The 14,226-nt window shown below is 43.3% G+C and overlaps 1 protein-coding gene across 3 annotated transcripts in view; it reads right to left on the reverse strand.

Moving 5' to 3' along the window:
- ILDR1 (immunoglobulin-like domain containing receptor 1) overlaps positions 1-13,963 on the reverse strand; it is a 32,503-nt gene extending 18,540 nt beyond the window's left edge. For 2 of the 3 annotated variants that reach the window (XM_012640643.1, XM_012640623.1), the window contains exons 1-2: positions 13,864-13,963; positions 963-1,133 (exon numbers count right to left, since the gene is read on the reverse strand). In XM_012640643.1, the coding sequence (XP_012496097.1) occupies positions 963-1,133; positions 13,864-13,918 (226 nt within the window). In that variant the 5' untranslated portion in view covers positions 13,919-13,963. Of the gene's footprint in view, positions 1-962; positions 1,180-13,863 lie in introns of those variants that run through there. The other variant, XM_012640633.1, reaches the window with a different exon arrangement.
- Positions 13,964-14,226: the final 263 nt, after the last annotated feature.

Below are 14,226 nucleotides of genomic sequence, written 5' to 3' on the forward strand. Positions count from 1 at the left end.
AGCTATGGCTACCACCTAAGTCTCTCTTCTCACCTAATCCAGGCATTTTAAGAGTAACCCTCAGAAAACCATTCCTCAATTTAGAAAGGAGTCTTTTGGGGACAATATCAGGTTGAGTGGGTGGCTCAGCAGTCAGCTTTTGTAGTTTTACTCAAATCATAGTGGGAGACATTAGCCCCAGGGCTAAAAAAAGGTAAAGCTGATGCCTCCCTCTCCCTTTCCCTTGTCTTAGGAAGCTCCCTTCTTATGAACAGGGTATCTGCTTCTATTCTCCAAATTTCTAAAAGGTTAATTGTTCTGGGCTGGCAGAGTTCTGAGTTCCTTTGCTCCTTGGGAGAGGGCACAAATGGGCAGCCGGGAAAGAGCTCTGGTCCAGACGCAAAAGTGACACGAATGGGAAATTGTTACTGAGACACAGGACTGGCTGAGCCTCACAGGGAGTTGTGTGGCACTAAGAGATGTCCCACAACACACGGGCTGCCTGGGGAGTACTGAAAGTGCTCAGTCAGTAGAGGAATGGCCTTCACCAGGAAGGCTGTCTGTAGAAGGGAATGTGGTCCTCAGGCATGAAGGAGTCTTCCTGCCTGTGTGCCATGGCGGTGGGGGTGACGAGAGGCGGGTCGGCCTCCTTGGCTCAGTGTGCTGGCATGGAGCCAGGAGCGCAGGAGGAGGCAGGACTTGCTTTCCCTTTTACTTCATGTCTGAGCTGCCTGAAATCTTTTTAGGACAAGGTGGGACCAAAAAAAAAAAAATTAAAATAAACTAGTATATGACCTTGAATAAGTTATTTCATCTGCCTGGGCTCAGTTTGTTTACCTATAAAATGAGGGGATTGCATTAGGTGATCTTTGTGGCTTCTCCTCACTATAAGGATTTGTGATCCTAAATAATTCCTAAGCCCTAACGCGGTACGTCAGGGAGGTGCCTGGGGCCAGAGAAGCAAGAAGCGGGAGGGCACTCACATGCAGAGTAGTAGTCAAAGATGGGGTCCTTGCAGAAGGACTTGAAGCGCCAGGTCACCACCACGTCCTGGAGCTGGGCAGAAGTGGTGTAGTCACATTTGAGGATGACGGAGGCAAACAGGGTGACATAACGCTCTGTGTGCTGGACTGTCACCAGCAAGGATAGGCACCCTAAAGCCAAGAGCAGGAGACAATGCTGAAGGTGACCTACTTCCATTCATGGGGTAATCAAAGCAATGCAAATGAGCAAAACACACTGCCTGCCCTCCTGCCTGCGCCAGTCAGCTCACAGGCGGAGCCCGGTTCTTACTGGGCCTGGGCAGGGCACGGGGTGGGATGGAGAAGGCACTGGCGACCTGAGGGAAGTGTTGGACAAAAGGAGTAAGGATAACTCTCAAGAAGTGACCATCCATTAACAGTGGTAACACAGTCAACAACAACAAAAAAATTGTATCAAAGTAAGGCCATATTTGTGCTGTAGTGACACTGCTAATACACTTTTCCCACATCACATCTCTTCTTAAAATGGTTTCCCATCTCCCTAAGGATAAGTTCAAACTCCATGAGCAGGCCTATGAGGCCACAGGTCTACCTCCTGCCTTACTCTGCTGCCTCCTCTCCCTTCACACCTCCTCCCACTCTAGGCTTCAGCCACTCTGAACTTCGCTGCAGCCCTTCCCACACTAGGCTCTTACTCTTCTCCAGATCTTCGCACGCGTGGCACTCTCAGCCCAGAGCATTCTTCGTATCACCTGCCACCTCTCCACTCTCTTCCCTGGGCTAATTAAAACACTATTCATTCCTTATGTCATTAGCTGAACCCTCACCTCCGCAAGTGGCCTCCCTGTGTTTTCCCAAAGTGCAGCATCCTACCCCTAGGCAGCACTTTCCACGCTGCTTGGTGATGGCCTGCTCACTGCGGGCTCTGAGAAGGTCAGCTGGGTTTGCCTCCAAGTCACTGCTCACACACAAGCACTGTGCTGTCACCTACTTGGTACCCAACACATGTTTGTTGGATGATGGAATAAACAACCAAGAATATATATTAGCTACTAGAAATCTGGCAGTTCAGGCAGTCAAGAGAACATAAAGTAAACAAAACAAAAATGATCAAATTGTGACAAACTCTATCAAGAAGGACTTGAAGGAATTAAGAGGTTTTTGTTTTTCTTTTTTTAAATTTTTAAAATTTTCTCACTACCCTCCAAACCTACAGGCATACGTCATGCTCCAGGAGTGCCTTGATGAGCAACCAGATGGCACAGAAATATCAGGTGAGACAGTGGCATGGTCAGGGGGCCAGACAGAACCAGCATCTTGGACTGTTCATGTGTTGGTATGGTTTCTAGGCTGAGTTGTAAGGAGGTCCTGTTGTGGGAGGTTTAGTGTGGAGCAGCAGTACTCGCACTTGGGTGTGCATGACCACGAAGACTTGTAGCAGCTCAGATCACTGATTTGGTAGGACTTGGGTGAGGCCCAAGGACTTAAACTTCTAACAAATTTCCAGGAGATGCTGATGCTACTGCTCCAGGGACCACATTTTGAGAACCACTGGTGTAGACTAGATTTAAAAATAAAAAAAACCCACAAGCTTTGGACTCAGATACAACTGGGTTCAAATCAAACTTTAGTACTTGAACAATGGAGAAGTTATTTACTCTCTCTGAGCTTATTTCCTCAGCTATGAATGAAGATTACGACAGTACTAACCTCATCAGATCCCTTACAAGAATGCAATGAGATAATCCACTTCTGGTGCTTGGCATGGCACCTGGCACATAAGCTGCCATGTTAGTGTCCGAGTCCCTTCACTCTTTTCCCTCACCATGAGGGCCAAAGAGAAAGGGATTCGAGCTGGAGTTTTCTCCAATAGAGTTCTCACTACCTTCATTTTGACTGAGTTACTCCCTCAAAGAAAACAAATACAGTCACCCCCTTACAGAGCAACTAGGTGGGCCTGTCTTGATGACTAGAGCCACATGATTCTAGAGTCCATGTCAGGCACCTAGAGTCTAGGTGCCTGACCTTCTGGTCACAGCCCTCATAAGACAGTCCTCTGAAGCTTATGATGGCACGTGAGAAGCAGGGAGAGGGCAGAGAAACTCATTTCAGTAAGGAAGAAAGGAGGGAGCAAAGACCTTTATCAGGAAGGGGCAGTTCCTTGGGCAACCTGAAGGAAACCAATCTAGCTGGCCTCTCTGGTTTTATGGAAGACAGAGGGCATAAGTAAGGCAGGGCTGATGGTGGTGAGTAGGAGGTGGGGAGATGGGGTAGAGTCCAAATTGCAATCCAGCATTGATTTCTAGTTCATGGATAATCACTGAAGGCTTTTTTGAAGAAGAAAATAGAGTGAAAGTGGTGTTTTTAGGAAGATGGATGGCTTCTCCACGTGGCTGTGAATGGAAAAGAACATCATTTTAAGAATAAATCTTAAGTAGTTTGGGGAAAAACAGCTGCTGTCTTTACCAGCTGTAGGAGTCCCGGAAATCAGGCCAATCAGAATAGAAGGGTCAGTGACCAACAGACCAACATCTCAAGTCTAAAGTGGATTATTTCTCAATCTGATTTTTTATTCTTGTTCCTCCTCTCTAATCACTACTTTGTTTTTTTCCCAGATCTGACCTGAAATAGACCTTAGAGCTTTTGCCCACCAGTTTTAACTGAACAGAAGCAGCTACAGCTAAGATTTTCACAATGAATGGGGTGCCACTGTCAACACTGGCTTATTTTGTTAGTAACACGTACTGGTTGGAATAGAGAGCAAAACACTGATTTGTGGTCTAAAAACCACCTTAGCCTCACACAACACCCTCAAATATTTTCTTTTACACACTATACAACAAATCTGAGGCTTGGAAATTTAAGTAACTTGTCTGTGGTCATGCATTTTCTAAGGGGGTCAGAGTCAAGATTCTGTCCCTGAGCAGTGCTCTTGCCTCTAGGTCTGGCTATTCTTTAAATAAAGGAAGATGATTGGTATTTATAAGTCTGCAAATAATCGGATCTTGGGGTCAGGCTATGTAAGCAATAATTAAAATACAACTGGCAGCAGTGGCTCTGACACAGCGATTACTAACCCGTACGTTTTTTATTTGGCTGAATGGTAACTGGACATAAAGAGTTTGTTCAAAGACTCTGGTCAACATTACTTGCATAGAGGGAGAGCATTTGAGAGAGGGAAGGTGGGTTTGCTGGGGTCAGAAAAAGGAACTTGATTGGAGTCAGAAGTTTCTTGGGTGGCTTTGAAGATTGTAGAATCTGATACTCTTAAGGGAGGAGAATGAGGACAAGGGTGATCCCTGAGCTCCCCTTACATGAAAGCCCTTATTATGGGCAAACCACAGCCAGGGTGACATGACTGACCTTTCCCAACGTCAGCACTGGCTTTCCTGCTCAGGTACTCTTTTATCCTCTTTTCTATTTATTCCTTATGTGAATTTCAAGCCTTAGAATACGTCAGGTTCCCACAGGTTCTGAGGATATTGAACTCACTCACACTCCCTCCAGGGGTCTGCCAACCACACAGCATCCTGCACAGATCTCACCACCACCCCTCACCCTGCCACACACACAGGGAGGGTGGGAAGAGTCCCAGGAGAAGAGGTGCTAAACAACCAGCCAACTCCCTCCTTCTCAGTTGTTGCTGCCAGCCCTCAGCATCTATTTTGTACCAGGTGATATGCATTCTTTATCTCTAATCCTCGCAAAACCCCCTAGAATGGGTAACAGCCCTGCTCACGTATGTGGGCAAAAGTTCACAGAGTCTAAGGCAAGCTCTCATGTGTTGACATCACATACCTAAAAAGTATCAGCATCAGGATTTGAACTTGGGTCTTTCTGACTCCGAAACCCAGTATTTCCCAAGCAGACGAGCTTGATCTTCCAAAGAGGAAGTCAGGTGCCAGACTCTCAAAAAGTGATAGGATTTTCCAGATTGGGAGGGAAAGAAAGGAAGTAGTAAGACAGCCCATCTCAAAGGCAAAATCTCCCAACTTTCTTTTCCTATAGCCTCTAACTTCTCTGTAAAACGAAACCCATTGGGCCTGCACAGTACTAAGCAGGGGGAGTTTTCAAGAAGAGACCTAAAGCAGCAGAATACGGGCTGAAAACACAAACGGTCTCAAAAATATAAATGCCCTGATTATACGTATCCTGGTTGCATCTTTGCTCTTTCAAACTTAGTACTACAAGTTTCTAAACCCTTAAATTTTCTTTCTTAAATTTCCTCCATCCTGTGGCATTTCCTTCTCCCCAGTCCATCGCCTCCTAATTGCTTAGCCGTCTCTATCATTTTCTCTTGAAAACTTCGATTCTGGAGCCTGATTCGCCAAGTTCAGATTCTGCCTCCACCCCCCCACCAGCTAAAGACTTAGCAAGTCATCTCCAAACTGCCATTTTTCTTTATATGCAAAATTGGGATGATGATGATACTTGCTTCATAGGGTCATGGTGAGGGTGATAAATGTCTCCTATTTAGCAAAGAGCCTGGCACATAGTAGATACTCAATAACATTTGTCTCGTTTGCACGTATCTTGACAACTTTAGGAGATTGAGATCCACTGAGATCAGTGTGCAAAAACATTACAATGATACAAATGTAAACTATCATTACTGTCTTCTCTTTGCAAAATGAGTTAGCATATTAAAAGCTTTGAAAGTTTCGTACCCCAGCAAACCCATTCTCAGTTTGCCTTCTCTGTGAAAGGGGAAGGGAGGGAGATCTGTCACTTAAGGGCAGAAAGGAAACTTCAGATGAGATATTAGAGATCATGGGAAGGAGGGAGGGGGAAGGGGATTTGCTATTTCCCGCCATGAGGTACTTTCCAAGACTACAGGGCAGTGGGGACTACCATCCTATGCTAAAATAGAAGGAAATGCACCCAGGGAAGCAGAGTATTTTTGCAACTAAATGCTCTATGTTCCTAAATACAGGCACACCTTTGTACATTTTTTAATTAAGTCTTCCCTGTATAGTATCAGATCAGGTAAAATGTTTTAGTTTCTACAAGATATCCACACAGCATAGGAATATATTTTTAAAATTTTTTAATGAAGAAACTGTTTTTGGAGGACTAGATAGCAATTTCCTTCCTTTCAGCAAGAAGGGCCCTGCCTGGAAGCGAGCGGTAGGCAGGGAAGGGGAGGCAGGTCTTTGCTGAGTAGGGGTGGCAGTCTGGTGCTGACACTGATGGTTGTTAGGGATTCCTGAGTGGTTTTCAGGTAAAAAGGCGCCTTGCCTCTATGCAGCAGGTTAACAAAAAGTACACAGGTCAATCCTATCAGAGTTTACGTCTGAGCAAGCTATCTCAGCAAGCGTGTTTGCCATCTGTACTCGTTACATTTCCTTAGATTAACAGTGCAAATACAAGAGGAACTAAGGAGAGGAGGGACTGGCAAGGAGTAATGGACAAGAAGTGAGGGTGAGGGAGAGTTGGGGGAGGAGGAAAGAGGACCAGGAAAGTGAATGGGCGGGGGAAGAATTATGTCTAGGTATCATATGTTTAACAGAGGACCCTCTCCTGAGGAGACTGATACATGCTGAGCACTTACTATATTGTTAGACATAGTATTGGGTGCTTTATCATACATTATCTCATTTAACCTTTGCAAAAAGCCCATGAGATTAGCTTTACTTTCTCTCAATTTCATCGATAAGGAAAATTCTCAGTGAGATTAAGTAACCTACTTAAGCCCACCCAGCTAGCAAGCACCAAAGCTAGATTTCATCTTAGACCTCTAAAATTCTAAAATTCCAAAGCCCATACTGTTTCCACTGCACTACCCTGCCTTCTGGTTAAGTTTTCTAAGTGGTTGAGACTTAACCCTTTGAGGAAAATTTATAAATTTAAGGGACATTCACAAATTTACTTTAAGCATTCTGTACGAAAATTTTTTGTTTAATGCAAAATAAATAAGAAACTTCAAACCATAGAGATGAGTGTAAAGTTCCTCCTTGCTCACCATGAATTCCACTCTCCAGAATTACCACTGTTGATAGTTTGGTGTACATCCCTTCACATCTTTTCCTGTGCTGTTTTTTTTTTTAAATTAATCATGTTATGTACATTGATTTGCAACTTTTTTTCTTTGAACTAATGACATATCATTATATTCTATATCAGTATATACAGAGATGACTTTTTTAGTGGCTGCAGGAAGATTCCCTCCATAGATGAGCCATAGTTTATTTACATATTTTCCTAATGATGGGCATTTAGGTTGTTTCTGATTCATTTTTACAAATTATGCTGACATAAACTGCTGAAATGAATATTTTATATAAGTAGCTCTTTGTATGTATACTTTTATTCCAGTAGGATATATTTCTCAAAGTGAGTCTGCTGGGTCAAAGTATCTATTAGACAGAATAGTCTGCTGGGTCAAAGTATCTATTAGATATCTATTAGTATCTAATAGATACTACAGGAAAGAAATTTATACTCCAATGACCACTGAGGGACAGTCCCATGCTTCATCACAATCTTTTCAAAAGGGGAAAATATCAATCTTTAAAAAAAAAAATTTATAAACTACTAAGCGAAAAAAAGTCACTCAGGTGGTTTGAAGTTGGCATTCCTTTGGTTACCAGGGGGAGGACAAGACCTGGGTAAAGGGCAGATACTCGGAGTTTCCCAAAGTCATTCACCCCAGGTTAGTGACTCATGTCTTCACTCACTAATTTCAGAGCACATGCAAATTGGTCCCAGCAGAATGCACACTCATTCGTTTATTGAGTATCTACTCTGAGCCAGGCACTGTTCCAGATGATGGGGGTACAGTAGCAAATAAGAGAGACAAGGTCCCTATACTCTCCGAACTTAGGCCCTTGGTGGGAGAGTCAACAATAAACAAATAAACACACAAAGTACTTCTGCTTTGGATATTAAATCCTAGTACAATAAGGGACTGGATAGACACATGTATCCATATGCTCCTGATAGTCTTCCTGGTTGTTTCAAATTCTAAATCAAGCCCCAAATTGAAATCATCATCCTTCCATACAAACCTGGGTCTCTCTCGTGTTTCCCGTCTCAGTGAATGGGCAAGAACAAAAACTAGGAACCATCCTCTCGTCTCTTTTTCCCTCACACTCCATCAAATTGGGTTTGTTTATCTCCTAAATATTTCTGGAATTTCCCTGTCTTCAGTACCATCCTAGTATAGGCCACCATCACTTCCAGCCTACATACTGCCTCAGCTTAACTGGTGCTGTACATGTACACCCTCTGGTTCCCATCCATGTGGGCTCCACACTGCTGTTAGTCTCCCAACTCCTCCTCCTTATAAACCTCCAACATCTGTCCATTGCTCTCAAGATGAACACAAAACCTCCTACCATGACCTGTGAAGCCATGCATATCTGGTCCTACCGACCCCTCTGGCCTCCTCTCTGCCACATTCCCCATGGCTTCCTCCACTCAGTCACAAAGACATTCTTCCCATCTCTCACACTCACCGGGCTCCTATGCAGTGAGTCTTGCACATGCTATTTCTTTGGTTTCGAATGATCATTTCTCAGTGCTCAACTCAAACATCACTTCTTCAGGGAGGGCCACCAGATCGAGCAGACTCCATCTACTATGTGCACTTGTAGTACCTTGTGTGTCTCTCTCATGACCCCTGTCACAGTTGTATTTCTATATTCGCTTGTATCCCCTTTAGACCATAAGCACCATGAGGTCAGAGCCATGACTGCTTCAGTTTGCCAGCACCATGCCTGTCACATGGCACACATTAAACATTTGCCAAATGAGTGAACAAATAAATTCATGCAAGATAGGCTAAATTGCTTGGGACAAATTTTAAGTGCCCTAAAAGTTCAGAAAAGAAATGGTTAATCATATTTAGTATGGCCAAAAAGCAAGAAAGAAGGGTGTGTGTTGAGGGAGGAGGAGGTATAATAAGACCATATCAGTGGGGACAAGGCTGCCCAAAGTAGTGAGTGCAGAATCAGTTAGGCTTGAATTCCACACAAAGAGCTTCAACCCACTCTTATAAGCTATGGGAATCTAATGGAAGTTCTTGGATGGAGAATTAAAGTGAAGGTGAGAAAGATTAATTTAGGTAGGTTAACCTATCATCTGGGTAGAGGCAGATATTGGAAGTAGACCCAGAGGCAAGGAGATGGCTAAGATGCTGAATGTAGGCCAGTATGAATACTGTCACCTAGAAAAGAAAGGGCAGATCCTGGGACTAAGTAACATAACCTGGTGATTTACTGGGTGTGGGAAATAAAGAAAGTGTCAAAATTGCTTTCCTCTGACCCCACCTTTTCCCAAGATTTACAGAGTGGGACATCTAGAAAGAACTGGGAAAAGATAAGGTATGGCCAGAGTCTTCTCAATTCTTGAAATATACAATTTAATTTTCACACAAGGATTTCAAATAATGAAATAAATTGTTACGGTAAAAGAAACCCAGGTAGACTGTACACTAGTTACCCAACATTTCATTTCACTGCATTGTTGTTAGGGCAAGATGTTTAATAATTACCATTTAGTTAGACATCCAGGAAGAAGTCACATATTTCTGTATACCAGAATTAAATTAAACAAAAGAAACCTGCTCCGTGGTATGAAATAAGGGAAAGAGCAATGGGCAAAATGTAAGGACACCAGGGTTCTGGTCTCAGCTCTCAAACTAACTCCCAAGACACGTGACTTCCCTGAATCCAGATTTCCTTATTTGTAAAACTGACTGGGAGGGGAGACAGGGCTGGGAGTGATTTCTATCTGTATTCAACAGAGCACTGGGAGGTACTTCAGGGGCCCCCAAGGAGGCAAAGGAGCAGTTGAGTGTGCAGCCCCCTATCCACCACTCATACCCCGCCCCCACCTCTAGAAGCTCTAGTTTATTATCCACTATACCAGAGAAATTTATAAAATTTCATTAGGTCTACGGGATAATCCACACCTTCACCCCCACCACGCAGGGAAAATTACTGGTCTAGATGCTTTCTAAGGATCTTATCCCTTGGGGGTTGACTGTCTGATTTCGCAAAGAATGATAATACAAGTTGATAGCTGTGTGGATCTGTAAGTTAATACCATTCTATGATGTTAAAGAAAAATTCACAAAAGCACAAATGACACATATCCTTTTAGAATTTCAGGGGAAAACTAAACTTTCATTCTAAGAATAAACATTGAGGTTGGATGAAGGCAACCAGAGCTCTTAGCCAATAATGCAAAGAGCTGCAGGTACATACTTTAGCCTCATCTTAATGTTTTAAGGGGCAAATATTCACATATCACGTGTATGATAAAAATTTCTTTCTTTCGGAAGGAAAAAACTTCAGGAAATTACAAACATACACTAACGCCCCTCTGACAACTGATCTCTGCATAGCTCAGAGCATAGGGACTGCAGTGATTTCACAAGACTCCCTGACTTCAGAAGCTTCATCAGCAGCCCCAAGCCACACTGACCAGCGAGCACCTAAATCTGACACAATTTCACTGCTGCCTCATGCTTTGCAATGTGGGAACTTAGATGCTAATCAAACAATTGGATTGACTCTTCTTTAAAGACAGCGGAGAGCAAGGTGATGGACCAAAATGATAAACACACTCCAGAATAGGGTTTTCCAAAGTGCATATCACAGTTTGTAATGAGTGTTGAGAAAATCAACTCACTGGACGTTTCTATTTAATATTGTTAAAGTTGGGATTTATTTTCTATGAATTTAAATATCAATAAGATAACAGTTTATGTCAATTTTTATTATTTTATCCAACAAAGTAACAGAATTTTTCTGGTGAACCTTTTGTTTCTACTTTATAAACCTTATATTATACATGGGCAGACATGTCACAATGTAAATTATTTCTCACTGGCAGCCGTGAAAAAATCGAAAAGCACTGCTTTGGTAGGTACTGAGAACAAGAGAGGAAGCTCGATCTTCACTTTGATCTTAACAGACATTTGGGGAAGTTTGGCTTAAAAATAAAGAAAAAGTGGGGGTAGTACAAGGGACTGTTCCCCAGTATTTCCTAAGTGATGACTGTCATCGACACTGTGCTTGACCTTAACCCACCCAACGAGAGTTTGTGAGGAATTTCACCTGTTTTCTAGATGAAGAGAGTTTAAACAATTTGTCTAAAATCACAGCTAAAAAGAGGTAAATTTTGAATTCCAACATGATAGTCATCTATTAGTTCACGGTTTTTTAGCCATGGGTGAAGGAGGAGTATGGAAACTTAGTTTCTTTCTTTAAAGTTAGCTTTAAACAATCCTATCTGGGTCTAAGTCATGACTACCATTATCACCATGGCTAATATTTATTAAGCCCTTCTTCAGCTTGTTCGAGCACTGTATTAAGTGTTTTAAAAACTTCATTTTATTTACCTCACACAAAACCCTTATGAGGCATGTACTATAATGATTCCTATTTACTGGAGCCTTTGAACAGTTCAGTAACTTGCCCAGAGTCACACAAACATCATCAATGCAAACCTACATTAAATAGCTGAATGTAGTTTTATTTACGTTCCTACACATATTCAGGGAAAATACCTGCTAAAATAGCTTTTCCCCTCAAAGTGTTGGAATCAAATAGCTGAAATCTCAATCTCTCATCTATGAAAGTCAATTGAGATGCTCACTTAGGACTTTTTGCTTTCAGCACTCCCTGGTTCTAAAATGTGTCATTCATTTAAAGAATGTCAGGCAAATAGCACAGCTCGTATAATTGCACTACTTCAGTCTCCTGGCTACTAACACTATGTGAATGGTTCACAAAGACTTGGAACTCTGCTTTCTAAAGTAACCAAAATGATTGTACCCCCATAATATCCTGAATAAAAAAAGGCATTGAGAAAATAAAATAAAAAAATAAGTCCCCATCCATTTAGCAACTTGCTTTCTACAGGTTGAGTATCCCTTATCCAAAATGCTTGGGACCAGAAGCGTTTCTGATTTTGGAATGCTTTTTTGGGAGCAGCAGCGGGGAACGATTTTGGAATATCTTGGGGATGGGACCCAAGTGTAAACATGAAATGTATTTTTGTTTCATATATACCTTATACACATAGTCTGAAGGTAATTTTGTACAATATGTTTAATGATTTTGTGCACGAAACAAAGTTAGCGTTAAGTACTTAATGTGTGGAATTTTCCACTTGGGAGTATCATATTGGCATTCAAAAAGTTTCAGATTTTGGAGCATTTTGGCATTTTAGATTTCAGATTTTCAGATTAGGGATGTTCAAACTGTGTAAGAATTCACCCTTTGGTTATAATCACTGTATTTGAAACATGTTCAGTGTTCAATATTCTTTATAAAAGCTGGATAGCTTTTTAAACATTATGCTAGTGACTTAAGTATTAGGGTTTATACCCTAATGGGATTTTTGTTTGTAAGGCATATTTTCTTATTCTCTTGACCTGTATGACTGTTGTCTATGAATTCTTAATTCTGGGGATGGGGTATCCAGGGGCAGAGGTGGGAGCAGATCTCTATTTTCCTAAAAAGGCAGCTCAAGCAGCTTCAGAAACCCCCAGCTGCTATAGAGTTTGAGATGAGCATGTGAGGTGCAGGAGAGAAGACCTTGCAAAGCTGTGGGATTTTTACAAATTTGCATTCACAGTCTAATCTCGTGAGTGCTCTGGTGGCATTTTAGACACTTAAATTTAGGGGACGTTTAGTTCATTTTCTTGTGCATCGTTGTCGGCTTCAATTTATATATAGTACCTTTATCTTGCAGAAAATCTTGCAAGCCAGAGGAGCTCGGGGATACCAAATTTCTAGTTTTTCTACCCTTTTGCAATCCTCTGCCCCTTTTGTTCTCAGCATTAAGCTTAAGTTACTGTAGAATCCTGTCTGAATGAAATTAGGTTACACTTGAACCGATTACCAACTATCATGGCCTACCATGCTTGTAAAAAGGAAATTCTTCCAACATCTTCATATTACATCTTTTCCCTCCAAAAAATACAAGACTCAAATTGGTCTGTGAACAAACTCTGAGCTGATCTTCCAGTGACAACTTAGAGGTAAAAGGGCAGCCATTCCTAAAGGGGGTGGGGGGTGTGAAACCATATAAAACAGGGTGGAACTTCCAAGGGAATTTATAAGTCCTTGCTTGTTTGCAAGATCACACCTACATCCTAATTTGAAAAGGGCTGCAAGAGTCTGCACTTTCTGTTTCTCGGCTATCCTTTCCTGCTTGGTTTCACTCACGCAGATACACACTTCTGTCATATTCAAGAGATACACGGAGACACACAAAACCATGCTTTCCAAAATAGAGAGGTGACTGGTGCGGAGGCTGAGGATGAAGCTGAGAAGGCAGGTGGTCGGACACCTGATAAAGAGTTAATGAGCAAGGGGTAAAGTTAGAGAATTGGGTGGATATAAAGTAGAAAAGTAACACTAAACGTGGTGGGCAAAGAGAAACATGTCTGGTCCTGTACAATAGATTTGGAATCATGGCGAACATTCCTTTATATACTGAGGACACATTATAACCTTCCAGGAATGAAATAAATGCAATTCTAGGCCAATACGGTTGTCACCATATCTAAAATCTAAAAGCAAGTGTCAGATGAAAGGAAAAAGTAAGAATTTTAAGAATGGTGCTTGGCCCCTATCAATTTGGCTTCTGAGATCAAGAAGTGCTTAATGAGTTGCAGGAGGGGAAGCCCAAAGGCTCTAGGTTTCTTTCTTAGTTGCACCTGTTTCAGAAGCGCCTGGGCTAATAAAAGAGGAAAACAACAGGTTCCCGCAGGTAGAAACTCGATCCCGTCCCTGCACCTTCTGGCACCCATGCCAAGCGCCACCGGAGCGCGGCCCAGGCCTCCACTGCCCACGTCCCTGACATGGACAGCTCTGCAAGGCCAGGCAGCAATGGCTTCCTGTCTCCTTGGGCCCAAGATGGGTCCTATTTTTCCACGGCTCACCTGTGGGGAGCCAGGTGAAGAGCAGCAGCCAAGGTGTGGGCACTTCGCAGCCCATGCCGGCGCCTCTCTGGCCCCCTTCAGCTCAAAGGCCTCGGGCCACCGGGTCCTTTCCTCATCAGCTGCCGCCCCAGGACGCACCACTCTCCAAGGAATCCCTCGGGTTTCCCCTCACTGGGCGCAGCGCGGTGGGAGGGTCCGCCCTGCTCCCCGGCAGGTACCGCGGCTCCTCCGCACCTGCGGCGCTCCCCGCGGCTCCGCCCCGCCCGTGCGCCGCCGCTTCCTGCCCCGCCCCCGGCTCCCGGTGCGGGCCACCTCCCGCCCCCCGTCCCCGGCTCCCGGTGCAGGCCACCTCCCCCCACCGCC

Source organism: Propithecus coquereli, unplaced genomic scaffold (genome assembly GCF_000956105.1).
Source record: "Propithecus coquereli isolate 6110/MARCELLA unplaced genomic scaffold, Pcoq_1.0 Scaffold10, whole genome shotgun sequence".
Taxonomy (NCBI): domain Eukaryota; kingdom Metazoa; phylum Chordata; class Mammalia; order Primates; family Indriidae; genus Propithecus; species Propithecus coquereli.